The sequence below is a fragment of the Petromyzon marinus genome, unplaced genomic scaffold, assembly GCF_048934315.1.
Source record: "Petromyzon marinus isolate PM22_M1 ecotype Great Lakes invasive population unplaced genomic scaffold, UKy_Petmar_22M1.pri1.0 PM_G_Scaffold_47, whole genome shotgun sequence".
NCBI lineage: Eukaryota > Metazoa > Chordata > Hyperoartia > Petromyzontiformes > Petromyzontidae > Petromyzon > Petromyzon marinus.
In genome coordinates, this window is record NW_027422999.1 from 831,873 (window position 1) to 848,865 (window position 16,993).

General features: G+C 52.6%; 2 protein-coding genes across 2 annotated transcripts in view; both read left to right on the plus strand.

The window, feature by feature from the left end:
- The window catches only part of LOC142917354 (uncharacterized), a 661,949-nt gene that overhangs the window by 138,313 nt on the left and 506,643 nt on the right, over nucleotides 1–16,993 (plus strand). The window lies entirely within an intron of this gene.
- Nucleotides 11,554–15,282, plus strand: LOC142917342 (uncharacterized). The gene is made up of 3 exons (XM_076061976.1): nucleotides 11,554–11,701; nucleotides 11,746–12,224; nucleotides 14,761–15,282. The coding sequence occupies exons 1-3, from the start codon at nucleotides 11,554–11,556 to the stop codon at nucleotides 15,049–15,051; spliced, it is 918 nt and encodes a 305-aa protein (XP_075918091.1). The 3' UTR covers nucleotides 15,052–15,282.

Here is a 16,993-nt window from a genome sequence, read left to right on the forward strand (position 1 = left end):
TGACGATGATGGCGATGTTTGTGACGGTACGGGAAGCGTGTGTGGGCCGAAGCGGCATCCAGAGGAGCGCCATGGAGAGGGGAGGGGGAGCGAGGAGAGGACGCGGCAGGGAGGAGGAAGCGAGGCGAGGGGGAGAGAGGGGGGTCGAGAGGGAGCCGAGGAGAGAGCCGGCTGCTGCGGGCGTGCGGGCCCGACAGGGGCTCATCGCAGACAGGGACCAGTGGCGGAGAGAGATGCCCGTGAGGAGGCTGGTGAACCGGTCGGTGCCCCGCGGGGAGGACGTGGAGATGGCGATGCCCAACGCGGAGAGAGCCAGGCTGCTGACGGCGTGGGTGAGACGAGCCATTGGCGAAGAGAGGACGCTCAACAGGGAGGAGGCGGGGAGAGAGAGGCTGGAGGCGGAGAGGGCTGCGTGGGACAGACAGGCAGACGCGAGGAGGCGAGTGGATCAGAGGGTCGGCGACTCGCGGCCAAGGACCGAGGCGCAGCAAGCTCGGTTTGATATTGCCGCGAGGGCGAACGAGAGGACGGTCGACAGACTGGTGGAGAGGGCGGTGGAGGCGACGAGGCGAGAGGTGGGGAGAGCGAGAGAGGGAGGCCGCCGGGACGTGGAGGGGGGGCGGCCGCAGACGGGGGCGGCGGCGGAGCAGAGACGGACGCTGCGGCAGATCGCCGCGGCCGTGGGCGCCGTGGGGCTGCCGGGAAGGGTCGTGCCGATTAGGAACCGACAGGGAGAGAGCGGGAGGGAGGGCGGGAGAGGAGGTGGAGAGAGGGAGGGCGGGAGAGGAGGTGGAGAGAGGGAGGGTGGGAGAGGAGGTGGAGAGAGGGAGGGCGGGAGAGGAGGTGGAGAGAGGGAGGGTGGGAGAGGAGGTGGAGAGAGGGAGGGCGGGAGAGGAGGTGGAGAGGGAGAGAGGCAGAGGGGTCTGTTGAGATTGTTGGGGAGATTCGTTCCGATTAGGAGCCCTGAGGGAGGCCAGGAGAGGGAGGGAGGGAGAGAGTGAGAGGGACACGGGGTGCTGTAAGGAGAGGGTGAGCGGGGGGGAGGGAGGGAGAGGTGTGGGGTAGAAATGAAGGAGATAGTGAGAGGGCTGGATGTGCGAGAGGAAAGGAGCGCGGTAGCTGTGGCACACTGCAGGTTCACTTCCCTGCAGAGTGGTGCTCACTTTAGTTGTGATGATGATGGGCTGAGTCAACCAGGGATTGAATCTGGCCCCCTTTTCCACTGAGCCACTTTGCCGGTGTTCATTGTTAACTGCTCGTTCACCGTTGGTTCTTCACGGGCGATCATATTTTAATATTTTGACTTGAAGAGGATTTGTCATTCCTTTGCCGAACACGACGATTGTGCGTATATCCGCCGTGTGATGATGCGTAGCGAGAATCGTAATTTGAGAGTTAATTTTACAAACTGCAACTCGATGCCGGGATGTTTAATTGTATTTACTTAATGTTCATTGTAAAAAAAAAAAATGTTTTATCATTTCCACCGCCCTCTGCGGGACATCGACCGCTCAAACCGAAAGCGAGATAGACACAGACAGGGAGACAGAGAGAGACATGGAGAGACAGAGAGAGAGAGAGTTGGAGACGGAGAGACATGGGGAAAGAGATGGGGAGAAATAGAGAGAGAGACACAGTGACAGCGGAGACACAGAGAGACAGAGAGATACATGGCCACACAGAGAGACGGATAGGGAGAGGCATGGGGAAAGAGACGGGGAGAAATACAGAGACACAGAGACAGCGGAGACACAGAGAGACAGAGAGATACATGGCCACACAGAGAGATGGATAGGGAGAGGCATGGGGAAAGAGACGGGGAGATATACACAGAGAGACACAAAGAGACAGAGAGAGAGACGATGTTGATGATGTTGAAGATGGTGTTAATGATTTTGATGTTGATGATGTTTTGAATGTTGTTAGTGATGTTGATGATGGTGTTGATGCAAGGTAAATCAACACCCGTTCATAATAAAAATTCATCCATCCACCACTACCACTGCTGCTTGTTGCCTGCTCCTGGTGGTGCGATTCCAACCTTCTGCAGTCCGAACCAGAAATTGCCATTGGCCTGCGAGAGTGCCGAGGCGAGTGGGGGGAGTTGAACACCCGGTCAGCCTATCCCTTGGACAATAAGTTAATGCGCACTTGTATTTCTCCCTCCGGAGGTCGTCCCAAAAAACTTGTGTAGATACAGGGCCACTGAATTGCCCCTTGGAATGTTTTTCAACTCATTAGAGCGAGCCCCCGGATGTGGTGTGTTTGTGTATGATGTCACAAAGCAGTCCTTATAAGGGCCTCAATGCACGTTGGTGTATGACGTCACAAAGCAGTCCTTACAAGGGCCTCAATGCACGTTGGTGTATGACGTCACAAAGCAGTCCTTACAAGGGCCTCAATACACGTTGGTGTATGACGTCACAAAGCAGTCCTTACAAGGGCCTCAATGCACGTTGGTGTATGACGTCACAAAGCAGTCCTTATAAGGGCCTCAATGCACGTTGGTTTATGAGGTCACAAAGCAGTCCTTACAAGGGCCTCAATGCACGTTGGTGTATGACGTCACAAAGCAGTCCTTACAAGGGCCTCAATGTACGTTGGTGTATGACGTCACAAAGCAGTCCTTACAAGGGCCTCAATGCACGTTGGTGTATGACATCACAAAGCAGTCACGAGGCCGTCCCCCGGCGCGACAAACGAGGTTTCCTCCTCCTCCACCCCCCCCCCCCCCCCCACAGAAATCTTTGGCCTTTTCGTGAGAGCGTGGAGCGGTTTGCAATTTTTGCAAAATTTGGGCACAAAGCGGCGGTAATACGACAAATCTGCAAACGTCACCCACCGACGTGGGGGTTGGCCATGTTGCGCACGCACGCAGTTTTGTTGGGGTCCGTGGCTATCCCCGGACTCGCTGACGACGCGCCCCAAGTAGCGAACCGATGTCTGCAGGAGGTGACACTTGACTGTGGTTTAAACGTAAGATTGGCCGCCCGAACTTTGAACAAACACCGATCGCGGCCGCTGCAGCTGCTCCTGGAACGTGCGTCCGAAGACGATCACGTCGTCCAAATAAACGAGGCGCGAGTCCCATTGGAGGCCTGCTAGGACCAGCTGCGTGAGTCGCTGGAACATGACAGGAGCCGAGTGGAGTCCCATCGGGAGACAATTAAACTGGAACAGAGCCCGAGGTGTTCTTAGCTCTTTCGGTAAAGTCACCACGTTGAAGGCAAACAATAAAATAATAAAATATATATATAAACAATACAAATTCTCACGACGTTTCGACCATAACACAAATTGATGATGACCGTGTGCGTTATGGTCGAAACGCCGTGAGAATTTTTATTTATATATATATTTTATTATTTTATTGTTTCCCTTCAACGTGACTTTACCGAAAGAGCTAAGAATATGAATCACTGCAGTCACGAAAGCTTTAAATCAAAATTTAGAGCCCGAGGTGTTCAGAACACAGGATTTGGTTTAGAGCTCTCATCAAGAGGCAACTGCCAACACCCCGACGACAAGTCAAGTGTGGTAGAAAACCCACACGGCCGACAGGGCATCCAATGAATTGTCCAACCGTGGGAGCGGGTGTGCATCTGCCACGGAGACCTTGTTCAATTGGCGTAAATCCGCGCGAAGCCGCAGACTCCCATCGTGTTTCTTAACGGGACCAACGTGAGCTCCCCTCGTCGACCGCAGTGGCGAACGTGGTCCTCCTCCTGACGACTGAGCCCGTGTGAATTCTGGCGTACGGAAGCGGCGTTGCCCGTGTCAATGCGGTGCTGCCATCAGGGACGTGCGGCCAAAGTGTCATATTTACCCTGACTGAAAATGTTTTGAAAATTCGCCCCGCCGCTCGCCGGATAAAATCGGAATTCTTGCAACGCAGCGCGTCCATCCATGATTCGCCCGGCTCGCTCCTCCGCTTCACCGTGGCCACGAGACATCTGTGGTCGCCTCGCCGGCCTTCCCGCGACACGCGGCCGCTGCGTGGGCCAGAACGGTGCCCGCCTGGACGACCGCAGCACCCAGGCCGACGTTGAACACTCTGAACGACTACATATGCATAGTCACACCGTTAGTGTCAGTAGCATAACTCTCAACCACTTATCAGTGCCCTACCTTATTACAGACCAACTCAGACCTTACTGATCACCCCGTGGCCCTTATAAATCTCAACGTTCATCCTATACATTATACTACACTATACACTACACAGCTGTCAACCCCTTATCGGCGCTCTGCCTTATTACAGACCAATTCAGACCTTGTCGATCACCCCGTGCCCCTTATAAATCTCAACGTTCATCCTATACATTATACTACACTATACACTACACAGCTGTCAACCCTTTATCAGTGTCCTACCTTATTACAGACCAATTCAGACCTTACTGATCACCCCGTGCCCCTTATAAATCTCAACGTTAATCCTACCAAGTCCCATCACAAGGAAGAAACACAAACAAATCGACACGGATTTGTATTGTTGTTTGCCCGTATTGAAACGGCTGTACGCCCGTACGGGCCTGAGAACTCACTTTGCCTGCGCAAAGACCACGACGGGGTAAAAGCGTGATGGGCTTCTACAGCTCCGCAATAGTCGAGTGTGAATAGTCGCCTAATAGTCGCTATTGGCTATCAGAGGTTCTCCCCAACAACCAGTCAAACAACGTTTGGGCGGTCATCTTGGGTAGGGGGGTGTGTGGTGGCTTCTCCCTTACCAAGATGGCAACCCCCCTCCCACCACGAGTCACGTGGTGTTGATATTTTGTGGGTGTTTTTTTTAATTGGTCAGCTCCATTGCACGTGACATTGAACTTTATTTCATAGCCCGATTAAGGCCCATGGTAAATAGCATAGACTAGATAAGGCGCTGCTGCGTTTCAGACTATACCAAGCATAGCCCAGAAGAGGGGGAGGGGTATGAAAAGCATCAAAACTCAAGACGCGCTGAATAAATGTAGCGAATTTGTTTGATGTTTAATTATTTCATCCATAGCGAAAAGAAGCAAGAGGGGCTCGCTGGCGTTAGTGAACGGTGGGGTTTGCTGTGTACCCCCCTAAATTAAAACAATTTAAGTTTGCCGGTGGCATTCACCCCTCCCTCGCCCGCTGCCCGTGTTGGTTTCGCCCACGACCCTCTCCCTCCACCAAAGTGTCGCGTTTTGGCGGGAGAAGGCGGCTGTGTGTTCTGAGGAGACTAACAACCAGCACCACCATCACCACAACATCTATAATCATAAGTATAACTACTACTATAATAACAACAACATCTACAATCATAACTATAACACTAATAATAACATCAACAACTTACAACAGCAATAATATAAACAATTACAATAGTAATAAAACATGAACTGCTATAATAACTAATACTGTAATATCAACAACTACTACGACTATAATAAAACAAAAACGTGAACGAGAGCGAGCGACACAACGGGGGCGGTGAGTGAGAGAGTGGAGCCGACCTCTCGCCCTCACAGCCTGAGGCCCACAAAGACGCGCGGGCTCTGTCAGCCTCACGCAGCCCGTCAGGGAGACTACACGGGGAGACATTTGTGTTGTGTCTGTGTCTCTGTGTGTGTCTCTGTCTGTGTCTCTGTGTGTGTGTGTATCTGTGTGTGTCTCTGTGTGTTGTCTGTGTGTGTGTCTCTGTGTGTGTGTGCTGGACTACATAGTGACGGACCAGCGGATGCGAGCCCATGTCCTTGACACCAGGACCTACCGTGGAGCTGATCTGCCCTCTGACCATCGACTAGTCATCTGTAAGATGCGCCTGCCATTCTTCCACTCCGGTGGTGGGTGTACACCCAGGACCCCATTCTGACCTAAAGTGGCCTGGTCTCAGTTATCTGATGAAAGTTGCAAGCGAGAATTTCATCATCGCTTGCGGCTGGGATTGGCATCGTCCCCGATTCCTCCTGATGTCGAGGGTAAATAGGCGAGGTTTAGGACTGTGACTCATGCAGCTGCAATGGCTGCTTTGGGTACGCGGTCCAGACCTCCCCAGAGACCCTGGCTGACAGAGGAGGTGTTCAGGATGGTTGAGAAAAAGCGACAGGCCCACTGCTATCGGCTACAGAATCCCACGTCAGAGAATGAGGAGGCTTACCGCAGCCTTCGCTCGGAGGTTCGGAGAGCCGTGAGGCGCTGCAAGGATGGGTGGTGGTCGCGGGTTGCTGAGGAGATGGAGTCTGCCTCAGTGGCCCGTGATCACAAATCTCTATTTAACTCCATCAAAAAAGTAACCTGCAGCGCCACACCTATTACCATCATTAGGGGAAAAAACGGTGATCCAATCTCCGACCCCCAGGAACATGTTTGCAGATTTGCTGAGCATTTCTGTGAGGTCCTGGGGGAGGGAAAATCCCTCAGCCAGGAAAACATCGTGGCACAAAGTGAGGATGAGGCTGCGGTGCCTCAAATATTGGAAGAAGTCACCCCGTGTGAGTGGCTGGCTGAGGTGCCATCTGTTAAGGAAGTACTGAAGGCGATCCGGAGTCTGAGACCAGGAAAGGCAGCGGGCAGAGATGATCTCCCAAGCGAAATGCTGAGGGAGGGTGGCGTTTGTGCACAGACTGCCCTATATGACATCATAACAACAGTCTGGACCACTGGACGGGTTCCGCAGGATTGGAAGGATGCCCTGGTGGTCCCCCTTTTTAAGAAGGGGGACCGCACAGACTGTAACAACTATAGGGGCATCTCACTCCTCAGTGTGCCAGGAAAGGTCCTGGCAAGGATTATTCAGCATCGCCTTGCCAGGCACGCTGAGGAGAGGCTTGCGGAGCCCCAATGCGGTTTCAGGAAAGGGTGGTCCTGCACAGATGCCATATTTTCTGTCCGTCTGCTACAGCAGAGGTCTAGGGAATTCCAACAAGACCTACATCTCTGCTTTATTGACCTGGTGAAGGCCTATGATACCATCAGTAGGCCTGGGCTCTGGGTCGTTCTTCGTGCTTTTGGAGTACCTGACCCTCTGCTCACGATCATTAAGGACCTTCATGATGGTGAGTGGGCCCGGGTAAAACTACGTGGCCGGGAGTCAGAGCCATTCCCTGTACACCTTGGGGTTCGACAGGGATGTCCTCTGGCTCCCACATTATTTCACATTATTTAACATCTACTTTGACCACGTAGTTCGTGAAACCTTCAATAGCTGTACCGGGGGAATCTCCATATGGTACAGATATAATGGGAGGCTAATCGATGCCCGGGTGCGGTCAAGGGATGGCTCCCTATTGCTCAACCACGTTATGTATGCTGATGATTTGGTAATAGCTGCTCAGTCTGAGGTGGAGTTGGAGACGCTGCTGCTGAGACTGGAGCATGCCACTAAGAGGTGGGGCCTTACCATCAGCCCCACCAAAACTAAGCACCTGCCTGGGTATTTTGTACCATCGGACACTCCACCCCCACAACTCCCAATCGGTGATGGGGCAGTTGTGGAGAGAGTGGAGAGTTTCCCATACCTGGGCAGTGTGCTTATGACTGGCTCCAGTTTAACAGCAGAGGTCTCACTCCGAATCAGTCGAGCGGCAATATCTTTTCATCGGTTGCGTAACGCTGTGTGGAAGCTACCTGGTCTGTTGCTCCGCACTAAGCTTCAGGTCTTCTCGGCCACGGTCATTCCCTCCCTTCTCTACGCTTGCGAAACGTGGACCCCCCTAATGGAACATCTTCGCCGGTTAGAAACATTTAGCCTGGCCTGCCTACGATCCATCCTGGGTTTAACCAGACTGGATTGTGTGAGGAGCTCACAAATCCTTGAAAGATCTGGGCAGGGTCCCATCGGTGAGCTCCTCCGGCAGGCAAGGCTGCGATGGCTGGGTCATGTAGCCCGCATGCCCAGCCACCGCATGCCGAAACAGCTTTTGTTTGGCCGGATTGAGGGGGCTAAGCGGGCGCGGCACGGGCTAGAGAAGAGATGGAGTGATGTGGTACAGGAGGACGTGGAGCTGAGTGGACTTGCCGATGACTGGTACCAGCGGTGTCAAGATCGGCCTCTGTGGAGGAGGCTCGTGAAGGATGCTACTGGGCAGTTGGAGGCAGTCGCCCTCCAACAACAACGGAGGGCGGAGGAGCGACGCTCAGAACAACGAGCGGAGCGCCAGGTGGCTAAAGCACAGCAGGTTGGCACAGTAGGGGGCACAGGTCGTGCATCAGCCAGTCATCTCAGTCAGTCGACCCGTGGCACCTGGGTCTGCCCAGTGACCTCCTGCCAGCGGGCGTTCGACACTTCACGTGGCCTCACGGTGCACATAGCCTGGCACAAGCATCGTGGTGACGTCACCGCCACTTAGTGGCGAATGGCGGTTGTTGTTGTTGTCTCTGTGTGTACGTGTGTCTCTGTGTGTGTCTGTGTGTGTGTCTCTGTGTGTCTGTGTGTCTCTGTGTGTGTGTGTCTGTGTGCGTGTGTCTCTGTGTGTGTGTCTCTGTGTGTCTGTGTGTTGTGTGTGTGTATCTCTGTGTGTCTGTGTGTGTGTGTGTCTGTGTGCGTGTGTCTCTGTGTGTGTGTCTCTGTGTGTCTGTGTGTCTCTGTGTGTCTCTGTGCGTGTGTCTCTGTGTGTGTGTGTGTCTCTGTGTGTGTGTGTCTGTGTGTGTGTATCTCTGTGTGTGTGTGTGTCTCTGTGTGTGTGTGTGTCTCTGTGTGTGTGTCTCTGTGTGTGCACCAGCAGCAGGTGGCACGTGTCCACAGCGGGTGGCACGTGTCCACAGCAGGTGTCACGTGTCCACAGCAGGTGGTGTCACGTGTCCACAGCAGGTGGCGCGTGTCCACAGCAGGTCGTGTCACGTTTCCACAGCGCGTGTCTCACCCAGCCTCCCTGGCGCACGACCCAGGCCCTCCTGCTGCTCCGTGTGGTCACCAGGAAAGCGGCGGCCGCCTTGCCCGTGGGCCACGGAGTCGGCGGAGGTCGGAGTCGCCTCATGGAATCGCGATGGTCGATTCAGCGACGGTCGAAAATCGCCGGGCGCGGGACGTAGAATCTCTTCGGCGATTGGTCGATTTCTCATCAAGCAGGATTCGACGGGGAGGAATCGCGCCGACTTTAGATGTCGAGGAATCGATGCGGCGATTGGCTTGCGACGGCAAGCGTCAGCTCAGCGAGTTTCCCGGCAAAACCAAAACCACGAAACCACGCGGTCCAGGTACAGAGAGTCCAGTCCGGGGTACAGAGAGTCCAGTCCGGGGCACAGCGAGTCCAGTCCGTGTACAGTGAGTCCAGTCCGGGCACAGTGAGTCCAGTCCGGGTACAGTGAGTCCAGTCCGGGTACAGTGAGTCCAGTCCGGGTACAGTGAGTCCATCACAAACACAGTGAGTCCATCACAGGCACAGTGAGTCCATCACAGACACAGCGAGTCCATCACATACACAGTGAGTCCAGTCCGGGGCACAGCGAGTCCATCACAGACACAGTGAGTCCATCACAGACACAGTGAGTCCATCACAGACACAGTGAGTCCATCACAGTGAGTCCATCACAGACACATAGAGTCCATCACAGACACAGCGAGTCCATCACAGACACAGTGAGTCCATCACACAGTGAGTCCATCACAGACACAGTGAGTCCAGTCCGGGCACAGTGCGTCCAGTCCAGGGTACAGTGAGTCCATCACAGACACAGTGAGTACAGTCCGGGCACAGTGAGTACAGTCCGTGCACAGTGAGTCCAGTCTGGGTACAGTGAGTCCATCACAGACACAGTGAGTGCATCACAGACACAGCGAGTCCATCACAGACACAGTGAGTCCATCACACAGTGAGTCCATCACAGACACAGTGAGTACAGTCCGGGCACAGTGAGTACAGTCCGTGCACAGTGAGTCCAGTCTGGGTACAGTGAGTCCATCACAGACACAGTGAGTCCATCACAGACACAGTGAGTGCATCACAGACACAGCGAGTCCATCACAGACACAGTGAGTCCATCACACAGTGAGTCCATCACAGACACAGTGAGTACAGTCCGGGCACAGTGCGTCCAGTCCAGGGTACAGTGAGTCCATCACAGACACAGTGAGTACAGTCCGGGCACAGTGAGTACAGTCCGTGCACAGTGAGTCCAGTCTGGGTACAGTGAGTCCATCACAGACACAGTGAGTACAGTCCGGGCATAATGAGTCCAGTCCGTGCACAGTGAGTCCATCACAGACACAGTGAGTCCATCACAGACACAGTGAGTCCAGTCCGGGCACAGTGAGTCCAGTCCGGGCACAGTGAGTCCATCACAGACACAGTGAGTCCAGTCCGGGCACAGTCAGTCCAGTCCGGGCACAGTGAGTCCAGTCTGGGTACAGTGAGTCCATCACAGACACAGTGAGTCCATCACAGACACAGTGAGTACAGTCCGGGCATAATGAGTCCAATTTAAAGCTTTCGTGACTGCAATGATTCATCTTCTTTGGTTCTTTCGGTAAAGTCACGTAGAATGAGAATAAAATAATAAATTGATAAAATAAAATAACACAATAATATTCTCACTATTGTGTTATTTTATTTTATCAATTTATTATTTTATTCTCATTCTACGTGACTTTACCGAAAGAACCAAAGAAGATAATGAGTCCAGTCCGTGGACAGTGAGTCCATCACAGACACAGTGAGTCCAGTCCGGGCACAGTGAGTACAGTCCGTGCACAGTGATTATCCGTCGGTATTTAAAATCCGGCGCATCCACACGCCCCACGAAGCCGTCGGATTATCATTATCGATGATCGACCGCACGTCTACGTTGAACTTCTTTTGCACCGTACGTAGCCAACCGCGATAATCGGAGGTGCGGGGGTGGGAGGAAGGACAAACAAGCTAGACACAGCAGAAGCACTTCTAAAGAAATGATACTCTTTGGTTCTATTCGTTAAAGTCACGTAGGTAAAAAATAAAACAACAAAAATCACGACGTTTCGGCCACAACACAAGCGGCCTTCATCAGGTGAAGGGACCAGGCTGTCTCGAAGACTGCGCTGGAGTGAAAGTCTTCGAGACAGTCTGGTCCCTTCACCTGATGAAGGCCACTTGTGTTGTGGCCGAAACGTCGTGATTTTTGTTGTTTTATATTTTACCTACGTGACTTTACCGAATAGAACCAAACAGTATGGATCCTTGCAGTCACGAAAGCTTCAAATCTAGAACTAGAGAAACGAGTTTGTCAATCGAGACGAATTAACAAGTGGCATAGCTCCGGTGGCTTCCTGACGTCGGAAGGGAAGAGCGTTCCAGACGGCCGCAGAAGCGCAGTCTGGAGCGCGTCGCTTGCCGTCGTCATCTGGAAGTCGTGACTCGAATACCGCAAAAGCATTGCCGCCAGTTTTAATACGAAACGCGCCGAGGTTGTTATTTTGATTTAAAGCTTTCGTGACTGCATTAATTCATATTCTTGGCTCTTTCGGTAAAGTCACGTTGAAGGGAATGAAATGGTCGTGGTTTTTTTGTTTGCCTTTTAAGGGACGGCGTGACCCACCGTCAACTTTGAGCCGAACGAGCCGACTGACGAGAGGTCCCATTTGCCTTTCCCAAATCACGTCCCGTGACCATGAATGTCCCTCGCACCGCGAGACGCCGCCTGAACCACTGGGCGGGAGAAGACCTGTTCCCCGCCGGGCACGCCTGCACCTCGGACGGCCTCCTCGGCGGCGGCGGGCCGCTGACTTTGCCGGCGGCGGGGGAACAGGCTCGCCAGGGCCGAGCGCGGCGCCCGAAGGACGTTGACGCACCGTGTCCGGAGAACAGGCGGCGGCGGAGGCGGCGGCGGTGGCGGCGCGTGGAGCCCGGCCGGAACGAGGCGCCGGCGTCGTCGTCGGCCGCGAGTACCCCGAGGGAGCCGCCGCCGCCGCCGGTGCCGCGCGAGACGACTCCACGGGGTCCCCTCGCGAGTCGGAGAGGCGCGCGGGCGGCGTGGGCGTCGAGGAGCTGGCGACGGGGGCGAGGCGCTCGCGGGGCGAGGAGGACGCGGCCGCCTTGAGGCGGGACGGCGGAGGGAGGAGGAAGGACGACGACGACGCGGCGCGGGTTCGCGGGCCGAAGCCCGCGCCGAGCGCGTCGGAAGCGGCCGGGGGCGAGCCGAGGGCTCGCTGCGAGTGCCTGCAGAACGACCTGAGGGTGGGTTTGGCCGCTCGGCAGGAGGCGGACGGGCGGGCGACGCGCTGCCGGAAGCTCGAGCGTGAGGTGCAGCAGCTTGAGAAGTCGCTTGGAGCCCTGCAGGAGGTGAGAGGAAGCATTGTAACGTAATCTATCGCGGGGGTCACCAAACTACGGCCCGCGGGCCGGATCCGGCCCGCGACGTAAGTCCATCAGGCCCGCCGACGGTGCTTGAATTTGGTTGATAAAACGTATGGAACACGAGACGTTGTGATACAATTTAAATTTAAATATTATGTTTAGAATACTAGGAGATCTTCACGCGTGCAGAGACCTCCTGACTGCTATGTGCCTTAAATTTATTATATTAAATTGTAAATTATTGTATCTAGATGTTCTTGTTTATTGTAACGTTTGCTTATTTCGCGCCATCCCAAGTACTTCCCCGGCTCGTGGTAGCTCCGCCTACGCTCTGACGTTACCGTGGTTTCCATGGCAACGTCATGGCAACACGTTACCATGGTTTCCATGGCAACACAAACACGCATCTTTCCCGCCCCCAAGTATTGAACAGAATGATTTTGCGGCCTGCGCTCGTCATTCTATCAGTTATCCGGCCCGCTGTGAAAAAAGTTTGGTGACCCCTGATCTATCGCGTTGCTCTCTCCTCGCCCGATGTGTTTTGACGGAACTGAATGGTCTAAGTATGACATGTGACTGAATATGCCCATAATGCGCCCGATTTTGTCATATCTAAGAAGCTAAGCGGGTTGAGTGTGGATTGTGCCAAGGACTCACGGCGGGGCTGCTCGCTGCATCCCACGTCCATGCTCCTCGCCTTCAGAAAGTCTCGTTGACCATTCTGGCGAAGTATGGTCAAATAACCCCGCACGAACTCCGTGGCGTGGACAGGGCCTCATCCATCCAGTAGATTGATGAAGGGCTTTGCGTGCATTTCCTTTCCGTAAAAAAACAAAAATTAAAATTCTGCCTGTTACCAAATCACACTAAATGTACCTGATCTCATCGGATCTCAGAGGCTAAGCAGGGTCGAACGCGGTTAGTACTTGAATTCTAAAACCTTCAGCGGTTCGGAATATGGTGGTGTTTAGTGTGACACTTTTGTACTTGTGGGGTTTCTCTGCGTGCTGTCATTTTTGTTTCCCCACACGGAGCCCAAACACTTGTTGGTGTCGGCAAAGAAGAATTGCAAAGCGGCACGCTCCAGAAAAAGTCTCCAGACTCAGTGTGGGGGGCTTTGTTGAGCGCTATTTCACGCACGTAATTAACATCGTGGTATCCGGGGACTCCTCTACTTACAAACATTCTACTTACGAACTTTCAGCGATAAGAACAAACCCCTGTCCGTATGTCCAGTCGGCCTGTTCGGACCGAGATTCGTAAGTTCAACCTCCCAAGTTGGCATCTACATCTACAGGAGATTACACAACTTGTAAACCCATTCCCCGTGTTGAGTGTACACGCCGTACAACACGTTGGGAATCGACAGGAGTAATGTTGGACTTTTGAACAAATCGACTTACGAACAGACCTCGGGAATCTAACTCGTGTGTAAGTAGAAGAGGCCCTGTAGACTGAAGTAAGGTTAAATATGGGAAAATAATTTTATATATAAGTATGTTGAACGTCTTTTGCGCCGTACGTAGGCAACCGTGCGAATCAGAATATAAAACATACTTAGTGAAGGTTAGTATCTCATAGCATCAACATAGATAGGTTGGTTTGCAAACGTTAATGCTTGGGGAATTTTCGCGTTAATCTGCTCACAACTGTAACGCAAGGTTGCTTGCTTGTGAATGTTGTGAGTGTAACCCAGGTTGTTTGCTTGTGAAGGTTGTGAGTGTAACGCGGGTTGTGTTTGCTTGTGAAGGTTGTGAGTGTAACGCAGGTTGTGTTTGCTTGTGAAGGTTGTGAGTGTAACGCGGGTTGTGTTTGCTTGTGAAGGTTGTGAGTGTAACGCAGGTTGTGTTTGCTTGTGAAGGTTGTGAGTGTGACGCAGGTTGTGTTTGCTTGTGAAGGTTGCGAGTGTAACTCAGATTGTGTTTGCTTGTGAAGGTTGTGAGTGTAGTGCAGGTTGTGTTTGCTTGTGAAGGTTGTGAGTGTAACGCAGGTTGTTTGCTAGTGAAGGTTGTGAGTGTAACGCAGGTTGTGTTTGCTTGTGAAGGTTGTGAGTGTAACGCAGGTTGTGTTTGCTTGTGAAGGTTGTGAGTGTAACGCGGGTTGTGTTTGCTTGTGAAGGTTGTGAGTGTAACGCAGGTTGTGTTTGCTTGTGAAGGTTGTGAGTGTGACGCAGGTTGTGTTTGCTTGTGAAGGTTGCGAGTGTAACGCGGGTTGTGTTTGCTTGTGAAGGTTGTGAGTGTAACGCAGGTTGTGTTTGCTTGTGAAGGTTGTGAGTGTAGTGCAGGTTGTGTTTGCTTGTGAAGGTTGTGAGTGTAACGCAGGTTGTGTTTGCTTGTGAAGGTTGCGAGTGTAACGCAGGTTGTGTTTGCTTGTGAAGGTTGTGAGTGTAACCCAGGTTGTTAGCTTGTGAAGGTTGTGAGTGTAACGCAGGTTGTGTTTGCTTGTGAAGGTTGTGAGTGTAACCCAGGTTGTTTGCTTGTGAAGGTTGAGATTGTAACGCAGGTTGTGTTTGCTTGTGAAGGTTGTGAGTGCAACCCAGCGCCAGGCGTCACGGTGCCGCAGGGACCTTCACTCGGCGTGGCTGCGGCAGCGGCAGCAGCTGAGGGCGCTGGAACAGGAAGTGAAGTCTCAGGAGTCTTTGCTGAAGGAGGAGGCCCTGCACGGGAAGATGGGGCTGCGCTACAAATGCGCGCTGGCTGAACTGCAGGCCGGACTCTGGTGGACGCGCGACGAGCTGCAGAGGGAGCGGCAGGCGTCCATGGAGTTGCTTCGACGGCACTTTGTCAACCTGCGGGCTTCCCGGGGTCGATGACTGCGTGGAGATTGTCCGTTGGTAACGTTGTAAGTAAGCGCACGTTAACGTGAAGACATGTCCCTCGGTCACAGGTAAGTCAGCGGTTCCGGTCGCGTCACGTGGACAGGTTGGTAAAACGCAATGTTTAATTTTAACAGGGCTTATCGTTGTAATAATCTCAAACGAGTGTTGGCGGAGCTCACAAATTGTCGTGAAACGCCCCGTTGCAGTGGCACGGCATTGTGGTGTCGTGCGATGTTGGTGCGGTGTTGTGTAATGGTGTCGGGCGGTGTGCTTCGTGGTGTGGGTACGGTCTGATAGGGTTTCGGTGTGACGGTGTACCGCATAGAGTTGGGTATTTAGATGACCCCGGAATGTGCCCGATCTCGCAAGTGAAGCAGGCCTCGGCCTGGATCTTGGGCAGACGTCCACCACACATGGGCGTGCTATAGGCTGTTGGGCTGACCTTGTGGGTGGCAGTGTAGCAATAACCATTGTTGCACTCTACTCAAACACCTAGCAGTGTATTTCTTACCCGTGTAGTCAATTTTTCAAAGGTAATTTTTTAAATATTTCAACCACTTTATTTCAGAAAAAGACATTAACAGGAGACCCAAGCGTGCCACTTTTCCCATGATTCCCCATTACGACTCGTTCCACACTCTGCCTCCCCTTAACCTCCATTAGCCCATTCTATTTCAAGCAGCAGCAACAGCAGAAATGATGCAATTCAAGAAACGACGCATTCAGAGATGAGAACGAGCGCATGTTTGGTTTTGTAGCGAGCGAGATGATGAAACTCGAGCTACAGTTAAATTGTCGATTTAAAGCTTTCGTGACTGCAAGGATAATAAATTGATAAAATAACACAATAATATTCTCACGACGTTTCGGCCACAACACAAGCGGCCTTCATCAGGTGAAGGGACGAGACTGTCTGGAGGACAGTGCTGGAGCGAACACGTGTTCGCTCCAGCGCTGTCCTCGTGTTCACTGCAGCGCTGTCCTCCAGACAGTCTCGTCCCTTCACCTGATGAAGGCCGCTTGTGTTGTGGCCGAAACGTCGTGAGAATTTTTACTGTGTTATTTTATTTTATCAATTTATTATTTTATTCTCATTCTACGTGGTGGTGACTTTACCGAAAGGACCAAAGAAGATCGAGCAGCTACGGTTGTTACTTTCAGGTGGCGGCGTCAAACCCCCCCCCCCCGACGGGTGACATTCACTTCTTGTTGAGACGGTGGGAACTCGCCACCTCTTGCTCATTGTGTCCCACCCCTTCCCGTCCCGCTGTTGGCGATGGAGACATCGGCATGCTTGCACAACGAGGAGAAAGGAAGATTGTCCAACAATATGAGACCTCCTTTGCCAGTAACAAGATATAATAATAGGTTTTACCCATTTAACTGGCACAAAAAACTGACACCTTTATTCAAGGCATCATGTCTGCAATAACCACAACACAAGCAGTCAAAATGCAAACAAAAAAGACAACTCTGATAATAATATTCACTGTCCTTGAATTTGATTGGTCCACACCCGAGACGGCTTTCTTTAGAGCCTAGTCTCCACTGGTGTTGTACAGCTTTTGGCGTCTTCTGGTCCAACATCAGTGGAGACTAGGCTCTAAGAAAAGCCGTCTCGGGTGTGGACCAATCAAATTCAAGGACAGTGCCAATATTATTATCAGAGTTGTCTTTTTGTTTGCATTTTGACTGCTTGTGTTGTGGTTATTGCAGACATGATGCCTTGTATAAAGGTGTCAGTTTTTTGTGCCAGTTAAAAGGGTAAAACCTATTACTATTGTCCAACACGCGCACCGGGGCCAGTTACGGCTTGCAGCTACGTCCTGAGGGTGTTAGTCATGGACCTGCTGTGTCAGGTGGGATGTGTGAATAGAATATTGTTAGACCACTACTACTACTTGTGGGTTCTTTCAGTCACCTTAAAGGGAAATAA

Bases quoted from the DNA above. Each gene is read 5' to 3' on its own strand.
- LOC142917342 (XM_076061976.1), top strand. From the start codon at position 11,554: ATGAATGTCCCTCGCACCGCGAGACGCCGCCTGAACCACTGGGCGGGA. The intron at 11,702-11,745 runs GCCGAGCGCGGC...CCGTGTCCGGAG, and splicing joins GGGGGAACAGGCTCGCCAGG to AACAGGCGGCGGCGGAGGCG. The intron at 12,225-14,760 runs GTGAGAGGAAGC...TTGCTTGTGAAG, and splicing joins CGCTTGGAGCCCTGCAGGAG to GTTGTGAGTGCAACCCAGCG.